The sequence below is a fragment of the Hemitrygon akajei genome, chromosome 16, assembly GCF_048418815.1.
Source record: "Hemitrygon akajei chromosome 16, sHemAka1.3, whole genome shotgun sequence".
NCBI classification, from domain to species: domain Eukaryota; kingdom Metazoa; phylum Chordata; class Chondrichthyes; order Myliobatiformes; family Dasyatidae; genus Hemitrygon; species Hemitrygon akajei.
The window spans coordinates 53,510,683-53,524,301 of NC_133139.1; the positions used below are offsets into that span (position 1 = coordinate 53,510,683).

At 40.0% G+C, this 13,619-nt stretch overlaps 1 protein-coding gene across 4 annotated transcripts in view; it reads left to right on the top strand.

Moving 5' to 3' along the window:
• The window catches only part of rfx2 (regulatory factor X, 2 (influences HLA class II expression)), a 221,080-nt gene that overhangs the window by 124,337 nt on the left and 83,124 nt on the right, over positions 1-13,619 (top strand). For all 4 annotated transcript variants that reach the window (XM_073068886.1, XM_073068890.1, XM_073068887.1 and 1 more), the window contains 3 exons: positions 7,396-7,470; positions 10,464-10,645; positions 11,202-11,321. In XM_073068886.1, coding sequence (XP_072924987.1) covers positions 7,396-7,470; positions 10,464-10,645; positions 11,202-11,321 — 377 coding nt within the window. The remainder of the gene's footprint in view (positions 1-7,395; positions 7,471-10,463; positions 10,646-11,201; positions 11,322-13,619) is intronic.

A 13,619-nucleotide genomic window follows, 5' to 3' on the forward strand; every position in this document is an offset into this window, starting at 1 on the left:
TTTACTGTATTTGCACAGTACATTGGTTCTTTATCTGTCTTTGTAGTTCTTCATTGATTGTATTGCGTTTCTTTGTATCTACTGTGAATGCCCACAAGAAAATGAATCTATATGGTGACATATATGTACTTTGATAATAGATTTATTTTGAACTTTGATCATTTTATTTGACATCTGTTTGCCTGGTCCTGGAAGTTGCCGTGCTTCGTAGCAATTAACTTGGCTTTTAGCATTTTTACCTGATTCTCATCTTTTGGCAAATGGATATGCCAAGAGAGTTAATTATAAAACAGGCAGACAGACAGACAGACAGACATACTTTATTGATCTCGAGGGAAATTGGGTAATCATTATTTAAAATTTAATCATTAGGCACATCATTATTTAAAATCTCTCTTGTCTAAAGACCATTTTTGACCACCTCATTTTCTATTCATTCTGTCATGTTATTTCAATACATGGTGTCCTTCCTTAAAGATGGTCACTTCATGGTTTCTGAGGTTACAACTTGGCTGTATGTGAATTTCTCTTTATATTACCTCTCTGCCAAGTTTAGAACTTGTGAGATTTTTGTCTGCTTCAGAGGCTTCAGATTCATAGAAAACTACAGCACAGAAACAGACCTTTTGGCCCATCTAGTCTGTGCCAAAATGTGCCTAGTCCCATCAACCTGCACCTGGACCATAGCCTTTGGTATCCCTCCCGTCCATGTACCTATCCAAACTTTACTCAAATATTGCAATCAAAATCGCATCCATCACTTCTGCTGGCAGCTCATTCCACAGTCATGCCATACTATGAATGAAGAAGTTACCCTCCATGTTCCCTTTAAACATTTCACCTTTCACCCTTAACCCAAGATCTTTAGTTGTAGTCTTACCCAACTTCAGTGGAAAAAATCTATGTGCATTTACCCTATCTTCATAATTTTGTATACCTCTATCATATCTTCCCTCAGTCTTTTACATTAACGTTCCAACCTATTGAGTCTTCCCTTATAACTCAGGTCCTCAGTCCTTGCAACAGCCTTGTAAATTTTCTTTGTACTCTTTCAATCTTATTTATATCTTTCCTGTAGATAGGTGACCAAAACTGCACACAGTACTCAAAATTAGGCCTCACCAATGCCTTATACAACTTCAACATAACATCCCAACTCCTGTACTCAGTACCTTGATTAATGAAGGCCAATGTGCTAAAAGCTTTCTTTACAACCCTAGCAACCCGTGATGCCACTTTTAATAAATTATGGATCTGTATTCCCAGATCCCTTTGTTCTTCCACACTTCTCACTACCCTACCATTCACTGTGTAAGACCTACCCTGGTTGGTCCTCTCAAAGTGAATGACCTCACTGACTTCCATGTGCCTTTTTTCAGCCCATTTTTCCTGCTGGTCCATATCCCATTACAAGTCCATTGCTACACCCCCAATCTTGGTGTAATGAATTGAATGAATGAGTGAATTGACCTTATTTCTTACATCCTTGATATACATGAGGAGTAAAAAGCTTTATGTTACGTCTCCATCTGAATGTGCAAATTATAATAATTTGTGATAAATAGTATGCACAGTAAGATATACAACAGAACAGTCAATAAAGCTTAGAAATACATTGTGTCAATGTGAATTAATCAGTCTGATGGCCTGGTGAAAGAAGCTGTCCTGGAGCCTGTTGGTCCTGGCTTTAATGCTGTACCATTTCCCAGATGGTAGCAGCTGGAACAGTTTGTGGTTGGGGTGACTTGGGTCCCCAGTGATTCTTTGGGCCCTTTTTATGCATCTGTCGCTGTAAATGTCCTGAATATTGGGAGGTACGCTGGACTGCCCGCAGCCCTTTTTGCAAAGCCCTGAGATTGAAGGAAGTACAGTTTGCATATCAGGCAGTGATACAGCCAGTCAGGATGCTCTCAATTGTGCCCCTGTAGAAAATCCTTAGGATTTAGGGACTCATGTTGAGCTTCTTCAACCATCTGAGGTGAAAGAGGCGGTGTTGTGCTTTTTTCACCAAGTGAGATCCTTGGTGATGTGTATACTGAGGAACTTGAAGCTGTTCATCCTCTCAATCCCAAATCCATCAATGTCAATAGGGGTGAGCCTGTCTCTGTTCCTCTTGTGGTCCACAACCAGCTCCTTTGTATTTGCGACATTGAGGGAGAGGTTGCTTTCTTGACATCATTGTGTCCGGGTGATGACTTCTTCTCTGTAAGCTACCTTGTTAGTATTTGAGATAAGGCCAATCAATGTAGTATCATCTACAAATTTAATTAGCAGATTAGAACTGTGGGTGGCAATACAGTCATGGGTATCCAGGGAGTAAGGGGGGGGGGGCGCTGCTTGGGACACAGCCCTGGGGGACTCCTGTGTTGAGGGTCAGAAGGACAGAGGTGAGCTTACAACCTACCGGCGATCTGACATTTACAAATTTGCTGATCCAGTTAACCACATTATCATCCAGATCGTTGATATAGATGACAAACAACAATGTACCCAGCACTGATACTTGCTCCATTCCACTAGTCACAGGTCTCCAGTCAGAGATAATCATAAACAAGAAGAGGTCCAGCACCTTCAGACTTTCTAATGTTTATGATTATCTACCTCCACTCTCTGGCTTATCCTGAAAAGCCAAAGTCTAATCAAATTTACTACCTCATCTTGAAAGCCAAGCAACTGAACCTTCTTGACCAACCTCCATGTGGGACTTTGTCAAATACCTTGCTGAAGTCCATGTGGACAATATCCACTGCCTTGCCTTCATCAACCTTTCCTAATAACTTCCTCAGCAAACTATAACATTGTTTAGATATGACCTACTATGCACTAAGCCATGCTGATTGTCCCTAATCAGTCTCTATCTATCTAAATACTCATACATCTGGTCGCTTAGAATACCTTTCAGTAACTTTCCCACTACTAATGTCAGGCTCACCGGCCTATAATTTCCTGGTTTATTCTTAAGAGTCTGTCTTAAATAGCGAAACAACATTGACTTTCCTCTAATCCTCCAGTACCTCCCTGTTGCTAAGTATGATTTAAGTATCTCTGCTAGGTCCTCTGCATTTTCTGCATTTGCCTCAAGACAGCAAGCACTTCCTCCTCTGCAAACTGATTAGGGTCCAAGAGCTCATTGCTGCTTTGCCTCACTTATACAGACTCTGTGTCCACTCCCTGAGTAAATACAGGTCCAAAAATTCCATTGAAGATCTTCCCTATCTCTTTTGGCTCCACGAATAGACTACCATTCTGACCTTCCAGAGGACCAATTTTGTCCCTTGCTATCTTTTTGCTCTTAATATATCTATAGAATCCTTGGGATTCTCCCTCACCATGTCTGTTAGAGCAACCTTGTGCCGCCTTCTAGCCCTCCTGAATTCTAAGTGTTCTATTGCATTTCTTTTACTCCTCAAATACTGTATTTGTTTCTACCCTGCCTATACCTGCTATGGACCTACTTTTCTTCTTAACCAAGACTCCCTAAACTGATAATTTTTTTTAATTGGTCAAGGCATCAAAGTTGAATGGGATCTGGGATCAGCCATGATGGAACATAGAAACATAGAAAATAGGTGCAGGAGTAGGCCATTTGGCCCTTCGAGCCTGCACCGCCATTCAGTATGATCATGGCTGATCATCCAACTCAGAACCCTGTACCTGCTTTCTCTCCATACCCCCTGATCCCTTTAGCCACAAGGGCCATATCTAACTTCCTCATGGAATGGCAGAGCAGACTCGATGCACTGAATGGCCTAATTCTGCTCCTATGTCTTAGGGAGCCACACCACCACCTATGCCTTCCTGCCTGTCCTTTGATATTAAGCTCCCAACTATGACCTTCTTTCAGCCACGATTCAGTGATGCCCACAATGTCATACCAACCAATCTCTAATTGTGCTACAAGTTCATCCACCTTTTTCTGAGTACTATGGGTATTTAAATACATCACCTTCAGATCCCAGGAAGTTGCACAAAAGAGGAGTTGAGACCAGATTAGAGCAACCATGATCATACGGAATAGTGGTGCATGTTTAAAAGGTCCAGTCTCCTACTCTTGCCTAAAATACCTAATTTCTTGTATTTTAAAGGGGTTTTGAGGATGACATTTTTTTTACCCAGAGGATCGAATCTGGCATGTACCATCTGAATGGGTGATGGAGACAGAGACTCTCAGAACATTTAAGAAACTTGAGTTGCCAATGGCTACGCACCAAGTTCTTGTAAATAGAATTAGTGTTGATAGGTACTTGGTGATCAGCATAAACATGGTGGGACAAAGAATTAAAGAATTGGATATGAGCTAATACATCACTTAACTATGTCATAACTGAATGTAAATTGATGAAAAAAAGAGCCAGAATGCCAGTTGTGTCTCTATAATTTAATTGCAACAGCAGCCTTCTGATTAAACATTGTATGTATAACAGCAGCCTTGTGATTAAACATTGCATGTATTTGGTCTAACACTCTTTACTGGATTATCTTTGTAGACCATGTGCTACTTAAAGTCTTTGAGAATCAAGAGATTGCTCCCATTCTACATAAGGTTATCTATCAATACACAAGGAGGCCGATGTTGAGGGAAATGCTATTCTTTAACAAACACCCATCATTTATTTAATTATTTAGTGATACAGTGTGGAACAGGCCCCTTCGGTACATCGATCTGTACCACCCTGCAACACACTGATTTTGTCCTAGCCTAATCATGGGACAATTTCCAATGACCAATTAACCTACTAACCAGTACGACTTTAGACTGTGGGAGCACCCAGAGGAAACCACCACTCTTCACGGGAAGGACATACAAACTTCCTCACAGAGGACACCAGAAATGAACTTTGAACTCCATCACCCCAAGCTGTAATATCATTATGCTAACCATTGTGCTACTGGGTACCCCAGGTCTTTTTAAAGACCCTGGCATTACATGTGATAAAAATACTTGCTTTTAATGAGCAACATGGAAGACCAATAAATGAGTCTCTTTCTGCTGTTGCACCTCAGTTTGAAACAAGTGTATCTAACCTTAATTTTAATACAGCTTTATATCATGCCTATATTTTCACTCAAAAGAAGGAATTTTGTTCATTGTCAATCCTGGATAGTTATAAAAAAAGTAATTTATGCACTTTACTTCTGTCAACACATTTTGTTAGTCAGATAAAAGTCACAGTGTATGCTTAATTATATTGATCTTGTTTACATTTCATCTGAAATGTTACATTGATTTCACTACCATTGGTTTCAATGTAAATATGCAAAAAGATAGGTCAGGTGTGCAGGTTGAGATTCTAAACTGGAGAAAGGCCAATTTTGATGGTATCGGAAAGGATCTGGCAACTGTGGATTGGGATAGGGTGTTTTCTAGCAAAGGTGTACTTGGTAAGTGGGAGACCTTCAAAAGTGAAATATTGAGAATATAAAGCTTGTATGTGTCTTTCAAAATAAAAGGTAAAGGTAACAGGTGTAGGGAGCATTGGTTTTCAAGAGATATTGAAGCCCTGGTTAAGAAAAGAAAATAGATGCAGTGCAGATATAGGCAGGTGGGAACAAATGAGGTGCTTATGGCGTTTAAGTGCAAGAGAACACAAGAAGGAAATCAGGAAGGCTTAAAGAAGACATGAAGCTGCCTTAGCAGACAAGGTGAAGGAGAATCCAAAGGGATTCTACAGATATGTTGAGAGCAAAAAGATTGTAAAGGACAAAAATGGTCCTCAGAGATCAGAATGGTAATTCATCCATGGAGCTGAACGAGATGGGGGAAATCGTAAGTGCATTTTTTGCATCTGCATTTACTCAGGAGATGGACACAGTGTTTCCTGAGCCTGACATCAGTAGTGGGAAAGTGATTGGAAGGTATTCTAAGGGACCGTATATATGAATATTTGGATAGATATGGACTGATTAAGGATAGTCAGCATGACTTTGTGTGTAGTAGGTCATATCTAACCAGGAGAAGTTGCCAGGAAAGTTGATGAAGAAAAGGCAGTGGATGTTAACTTCAGCAAGGCCTTTGACAAGGTCCCGCATGGGAGGTTGGTGAAGAGATTCAGTTGCTCAGCATTCAAGACGAGTTAGTAAATTGGCTCAGACTCTGGCTTTGTGGGAGAAGCAGAGAGTGGTAGTAGATGTAACACATACAAAATGCTGGAGGAACTCAGCAGACCAGGCAGAATCTATGAAAAAGAGTATGGTTGGTGTTTCAGGTCGAGACCCTTCAATAGGTCCTGCTGAAGGGTCTTGGTCCGAAACACCAACTGTACTCTTTTCCATCAATACTGCCTAGCCTACTGAGTTCTTCCAGCATTTTGTGTGTGTTACTTGTATATCCAGCATCTGCAGATTTTCTCTTGTTTATGGTAGTAGATGGTTGTCTCTCTGACTTGAGGCCTGTGACTGGAGATGTGCCACAGGAATCGGTGCTGGGTCCTTTTGTTTGTTATCTATATTAGCAATAAGGATGATAATGTGGTTAACTTGATCAACAAATTTGCAGATGACAGCAAGATTGGTGGTGAAGTGGACAGTGAGGAAGACTATCAAGGCTTACAGCAGGGTCTGACCAGCTAGAAAATTGGGCTGAAAAATGGCAGATCGAATTTAATGCAGACAAGTGCGAGGTGTTTTACTTCAGTAGGACCAACCAGGCTAGGTCTTATACAGTGAAAAGTAGGACATTGAAGAGTGCAGTAGGACAAAGGGATCTGGGAGTACAGGCCCAGAATTCATTGAAAGTGACATCACAGGTAGGTAAGGTCAGAAAGAAAGCTTTTGGCACATTGACCTTCGTAAATCAAAGTATTGAGTACAGGAGATGGGATGTTATGTTGAAATTGTACAAGATATTGGTGAGGTCGAATTTGGAGTATTATGTGCACTTTTGATCACCTACCTACAGGAAAGATGTAAATAAGGTTGAAAGAATGCAGAAGAGATTTACAATAATATTGCAAGGACTGGAGGACCTAAGTTATAAGGAAAGATTTAATAGGTTAGAACTTGGAATGTAGAAGATTGAAGATAAATTTGATAATTGGTATACAAAATTATGAGGGGTATAGATAGGGTAAAGGCTATCTAGGGTAATAGATAGGGTAAAGGCTATCTAGGGGTATAGATAGGGTAAGGGTTAAGGGCGAAAGGTGAAACATTCAAGGGAAACATAAGGGAAACTTCTTCAGTCAGAAATTTGTGAGTGTGGAATGAGCTGCCGGTGCAAGTGGTGCACACAAGCTTGATTTCAATGTTTAAGAGAAGTTTGGATAGGTATATGGATGGTAGGGCTATGGTCTGGGTCAGGTCAGTTTAAATGGCTTGGCACAGACTAGATGGCCTAAATGACCTGTTTCTGTGCTGTTCTTTTCTGTGACTCTATGACTCTATTTGCATCAATAGATTGAAATGGCAATTGAGAACCTCCAGAAATCAGAAGGAATCACAGCTCATAAAAGCACTCTGCTGAATAGCCATGTAAGTATCTCTATCAACAGGTGTTTTCCTATAAACCCTCCAGGAAATTATTATTCTGGTCCTCTTCATTCTGCTTATCACCTATGTTTCATTTTCTATATCAGTGATGATAAGAACAAATGCAAAGTTTGCTAATGATACAAATTTACATGGCAGATCACTGTCACAAGGTTTCAGGAAAAAGTCGATAGGTTAAGTAAATAGGCAAGGGCACAGCTGATGGAGAATATAATGATGAAAAATGTATGGTCATTCACTTTGGCAGAAAAAGAAAGTAGAGTATTTTATAACTAGATGGAACTGAGAGGTATTTGGATGGTCCATTCATTGAAAATTATCATGGAGCTTTAGCAATCAGTTATGAAGGTAAGTAGAATTTTAGCTTTTATTCCAGGAAGATTTGAGTTTAATAATAAAGGCCATTGACTGCATAAATACATATGTTCTGATCTTGATAATACAGGTCAGCAATCCCTTATCCGACATCCTTGGAGCCAGTTGCATTTCGGAATTCAGAATTTTTCGGATTTCAGAATCCCTCCTTATTGGTTCCGAGAGCCCTGCGGATACCAAAAAACACGTATGCTCAAGTCCTTTATTTAACCTGTCTCAGTGCGGGTGGACTTTAGGACACGGTAGAGCTCTAGACCTATGCACATCCTCCCGTATACTTTAAATCATCTCTAGATTACTTATAATAACTAATATAATGTAAATGCTATGTAAGTACCGTAGATTCCGGACTACAGAGCGCACCTGATTAAAAGCCGCTGGCTCTAATTTTAGAAAGAAAATCAATTTTTTACTTGTACAGGCCGCACCGGATTTTCGGCCGCAGGTGTCCCACGTTGTAATATGAGATATTTACACAGAAAGATATTACACGTGAGGATTTTTTAACTTTTAATTAAATCCATATGGTAACATAAACAAATACATATTGCAAATGCTTTTTTTCGAACCGTGCCTGTAACGCGGCTACTTTTAAATATACGTTGCGTATACTTTTTTACTGAACAACATTCCAATATCTCCTAACGACTGGTAAAAAATATATATACTGCAGCCTACCAGGAAAAGTTATTGATCGCCTTTAACTTAAAAGCAGCGTTTTCGCTCCGCCGCTCGCCCCCCGCCGTCCCGTTTATCGCAAACGGCATTTTTCCCACAAGACGCGGCGAAACCGGGTGTGACGTCATAGCATCCCGCGATGTAGTACAGAAAACAAATATAGTTAAAACACTTCTAACTTTAACTAACAAATGAATTACTAAGCGAAAATATTATAAACTAAATAACTGCCATAAAGGCAGCACAATGCTTTTCTTCGAGTGTTTTCCATGTTGATGAGGGTGAGTACAAATGACTGATTTACAATAATTTAATTGTGAAAGTGCGCTTGATTTATCGTACAATTTCATTGGACCTCTGTGAACTACTCATCAATTTTATTGGTCTACTGTTACGAGGCAAAATGTTTTTGGCGGCATGAAAAAAATCATGTATTAGCCGCTCTGGATTAAAGGCCGCAGAGTTCAAAGCTGTTCAAAATGTGGGAAAAAAGTAGCGGCTTAAAATCCGGAATCTACGGTAGTTGTTATACTATATTGTTTAGGGAATTATGACAAGAAATTTTTTTATTTCTAACAAAAACATTCAATAAAACATAAAAATATACAGCTTCAAATGAACTGAATCAAACACATGGTAAATGACTTATTGGAATAAATGTAGAACGTCACTGCCACTATAAATCTTCAGTAACTTGTCTTTCTGTTTCTTTAAATCATATACAGTGGTAGTTCTGACACCATATTCTTCAGTAAGACGTCACACAGAAACACCACGATCAAGCTTCTGCAATAACTCCACTTTCTGTGTTATTGATAATGATAGATGTTTCCTTCTTTTTTTCTCATTGTTACCCATAGGGGTATCTGCAGCTCTTTTTGACATTTTCACAGTGAAATTAAACACAAAGTCAACAGTGAACACAAAATATCAGTGAACAGCAAATGCACTTGTAACCAGTACGAGCGCTGAGCCACAACTGATGTCTGGCAGCCTCTGCTAGTGCTGCCACGTTACACCTGAGTGACGTCAGCTGTTGGCAAAAGAAACTTTGGTTTTCGGAGCTTTTTGGATTTCAGAATTCTGGATAAGGGATTGTGGACCTGTATTACAATGGAAAGTATAAAATGAAGGTTCAATAGATTGATCTACAAACAAGAGCATCTTGTTTCCTGCAGATGCTGGAAATCTGAGCACCAGACACAAAATGCTGGAGGAACTCAGCAGGCCAGGCAGCACCTATGGGAAAAAAGTACAGTCAACATTTTGGGCTGATTGATTGTTGAGATGGTGCATTTTCATCTGAAGAGTGATCAAGTGGCTTGTGCCTAGAAGAATGGGTAGTGATTTTGCTGATCACATACAAAATTCTTCTCTGGCCTGACAAAATGAAGGCAGGAATAATGCTTTCCACAGCCAGCATATCAGAAATAGGGGTTAAGGTCTGAAGATAAGAAGTCATCAATTCCGAATTAAGACAAGAAATTTCTTCACAAGAAAGTAGAGAATCTTTGAAGCTTTTTATTTGAGTGGAGTCTCAGGTAGATAAATCCTAAAAGACAAATGTTACTATACTGGGTTTTTGCTGTGACTCTCATCATAGGTCAGCCCTCGTTTAAACATCATGGAGTCCCTTGGGGGGTCTTGACAGTTCGGAGTGCTTGCAGTCAAGCATCTTAATTTTCCCATGCAATATGAAAACATCTGAGTGTGTACTTCATTTCACAATTCTAATGTAATTTAAAGCTTGCTAAGAGTGGGCTTTACAGAATATGCATGCTAATGCAGGTCCAGTCAATACCGTCAGTGTTATCATGTAATTCTTCCCTTTGCGTTCACAAATGTTACTTTAGTTAGCTGAAACTTGGTTAAGGCTAATTTTACAACACGGATGAGTGACATATCCTTTTTGTTCAACACAGCTTCAGTGGCTTCTCGATAATTATGAGACTGCTGAAGGAGTTAGCCTCCCCCGGAGCTCCCTCTACAACCATTACCTGCGGCATTGTCAAGAACAGAAGCTCGATCCTGTCAATGCAGCTTCCTTTGGCAAACTGATTCGTTCTGTCTTCATGGGGCTAAGGACCAGAAGATTGGGAACAAGGTCAGAACAAATTGCACATTGATAAATCCAAGTCAGCATTTTGCTCTTCTTGTACCTCAGCCTACAGTGAAACTTTCTTAAGGCAGTGTTGCTAAGATAAGATTTGTTTTAAGTATTTTCCTTGTTAATAAATGGCTGTTAGTTACATTTATTGCAAGACATACTACTTTTAGTTCCTACTACTATTCAAACTCTTGGACACTGAATCTCAGACTTCAAAGCTGAAATAATTCATTGTTTTATTTAAAGACTTAAAATATAATTATAGCACTGCAGAGAAGGCTTGTAAAGTGTCTGGTTAAAATTTGTGAATGTGTCAATAATTGGGAGTGTTCGAGTAGATTTGATGAAACTTAATGCTTTGATTTCTGTCTTGATCTAAACCAATTAATTTTTTTGCAATGACAATAGAAATCCATATCAAAGACAAAAACTGAACCTTCCTTGCTGTTTTTCTATTAATTAGGAGTAGTCAGTATAATAATAACTTCTGTTTTTGTTGGCAGTAGTTACTTTTTATTCAGCTATCTTCAGAGATCACTTTTCTCTGTTGCAGGGGAAATTCCAAGTATCACTACTATGGGATACGTCTAAAGCCAGATTCACCTTTAAACCGTTTACAGGAGGACATGCAGTACATGGCGATGCGACAGCAACCAGTACATCAGAAGCAAAGGTATGGCGCCAGACTCTCATTTCTCACTCAGAAGCCCCTGAGATGTAGGGATCATAGTGCTCAACCCTGGCAGATATAAGACCACAAGATGTAGGAGCAGAATTAGGCCATTTGGCCCATTGAGAGTGCTCTGCTATTCAATCGTGGCTGATCCTTTGTACTCCTCCTAAACCCCAATCCCTGGCCTTATTCCCATAACCTTTGATGCCATGTCTAATCAAGAACCTATCAAGTTCTGCCTTAAATACACCCAACAACCTAGCCTCCACAGCTGCCTGTGGTAACAAGTTCCACAAATTCACCACTCTTTGTCTAAAGAAATTTCTCTACATCCCTGTTTTCAATGGACGCCCTTTTATCCTGATGCTGTGCCCTCTTGTCCTAAACTCTCCCACCATGGCAAACATCCTTTCCACATCTACTCTGTCTAAGCCTTTCAACATTCAAAAGGTTTCAATGAGATCCCCCCTCATCCTTCTAAATTCCAGCGAGTACATTCTTAGAGCTTTCAAACGTTCCTTGTATGATAACCCTTTCATTCCTGGAATCATCGTTGGGAACCTCCTCTGAACGCTCTCCAATGCCAGCACATCTTTTCTTAGTTAAGGAGCTCAAAACTGTTCACAATGCTCAAGGTGAGGCCTCACCAGTGCCTTATAAAGGCTCAGCATCACATCCCTGCTCTTGTATTCTAGACCTCTTGAAATGAATGCTAATATTGCATTTGCCTTCCTCACCATTGACACAGCCTGCAAGTTAACCTTTAGGGTGTTCTGCACAAGGACTCCCTTTGCATCTCAGAGTTTTGGATTTTCTCCCCGTTTAGAAAATAGTCTGCACATTTATTTCTACCACCAAAGTGCATGACCATATATTTTTGAACTTAGTATTTCATTTTCCACTTTTTTACCCATTCTCCTAATCTGTCTTAGTCCTTCTGCAGCCTAACTGCGGAATAGAATTCCTCTATTGTTCACTAAGAGTTAAAACTGAACATTCCTGAAGCATGAAATACTCAGCCAAACCCAGGATCCACTTTAGCTAGGGATTCAATCTCCAAGTCAAGATGCAATCCAGGAACCCCCTCACCACATGTCACCTTTCTCAAATGCAGGAGCTCCGTGTATGGCAGCACCTTCATTAATGTCTCATCCAAATTTCCAGATAAAAGATAAGTTGGGAGGTTTCAGGGTTGAAAGTTATTGATGATTAACTGTTGAATCAATCACAATGCTTAATAAAGTTGGTCCTTTTGATAATAGTTTTCAATTATACTAATCTGAACTGACTGAATAAATCCTTGCATTTTGGATTTGAAATTATATTGACATTTTATAGCAGTTCAATCATACAAGAAGTAAACAGACTAAACTTTCTGTCAGAAGCCATTTATGAAAACATAATGTATGGAAATCAAAGGTATTACCATAGGGATCGTACCGGTGATTTTGAACAGTGTGCTTCCTAAATAGAGAAATAAGGAGAATTCTGGTCAGAAGAGTTTGGTGTAAAAGCAAAGGAGATGCCAGCAAATACCACTGCTGTGGCTGAAGCAGTATTGTATAAAATTAGCTCCCTGCTCTTACAAGGAAATCTGCAGATGCTGGAAATTCAAACAACACACACAAAATGCTGGTGGAACACAGCAGGCCAGGCAGCATCTATAGGGAGAAGCGCTGACGACGTTTCGGGCCAAGACCCTTCGTCAGGAGGGTCCTGACGAAGGGTCTCAGCCCGAAACGTCGACAGCGCTTCTCCCTATAGATGCTGCCTGGCTTGCTGTGTTCCACCAGTATTTTGTGTGTGTTGTTCCCTGCTCTTACGTTCTTATCCACCTGCAGTGGTGTTTACATCAAGGTCCCGTTGTTGTTCACTTCTCCCTGAGGTAACCATCACTGTGTATATTCTAGCCTTATTAATCCTCCCAAAATGCATCACCTCTCATTCCTTTGGATTAAATTCCATTTGCCGTTACTATATCCATCTCACCATTTGAACAATATTATCCAACAGCTTGATAGCCTTCCTTACTGTCAACAACAATAGCAATTTTTTGTCAATCATATCTCCAACTTCACATCCAAGTTATTAATATGCTTAACAAATAGTAAGGTGTCCAAGGAGGGCTAACACCCTCCCTGGTGAAGGGGCTTGTTGTGTCTATTCCAGGGCAGCTAAATACCTTTGGTCCCCACCAAATATTCAACTCTCATCTGTAGCTCCAAGTAGCTGTTTGCATGCGACAGCGGCCAAATCCTGGTACAGCATTTCAACAGGTAGGCTAATCCAGGTGAGGGT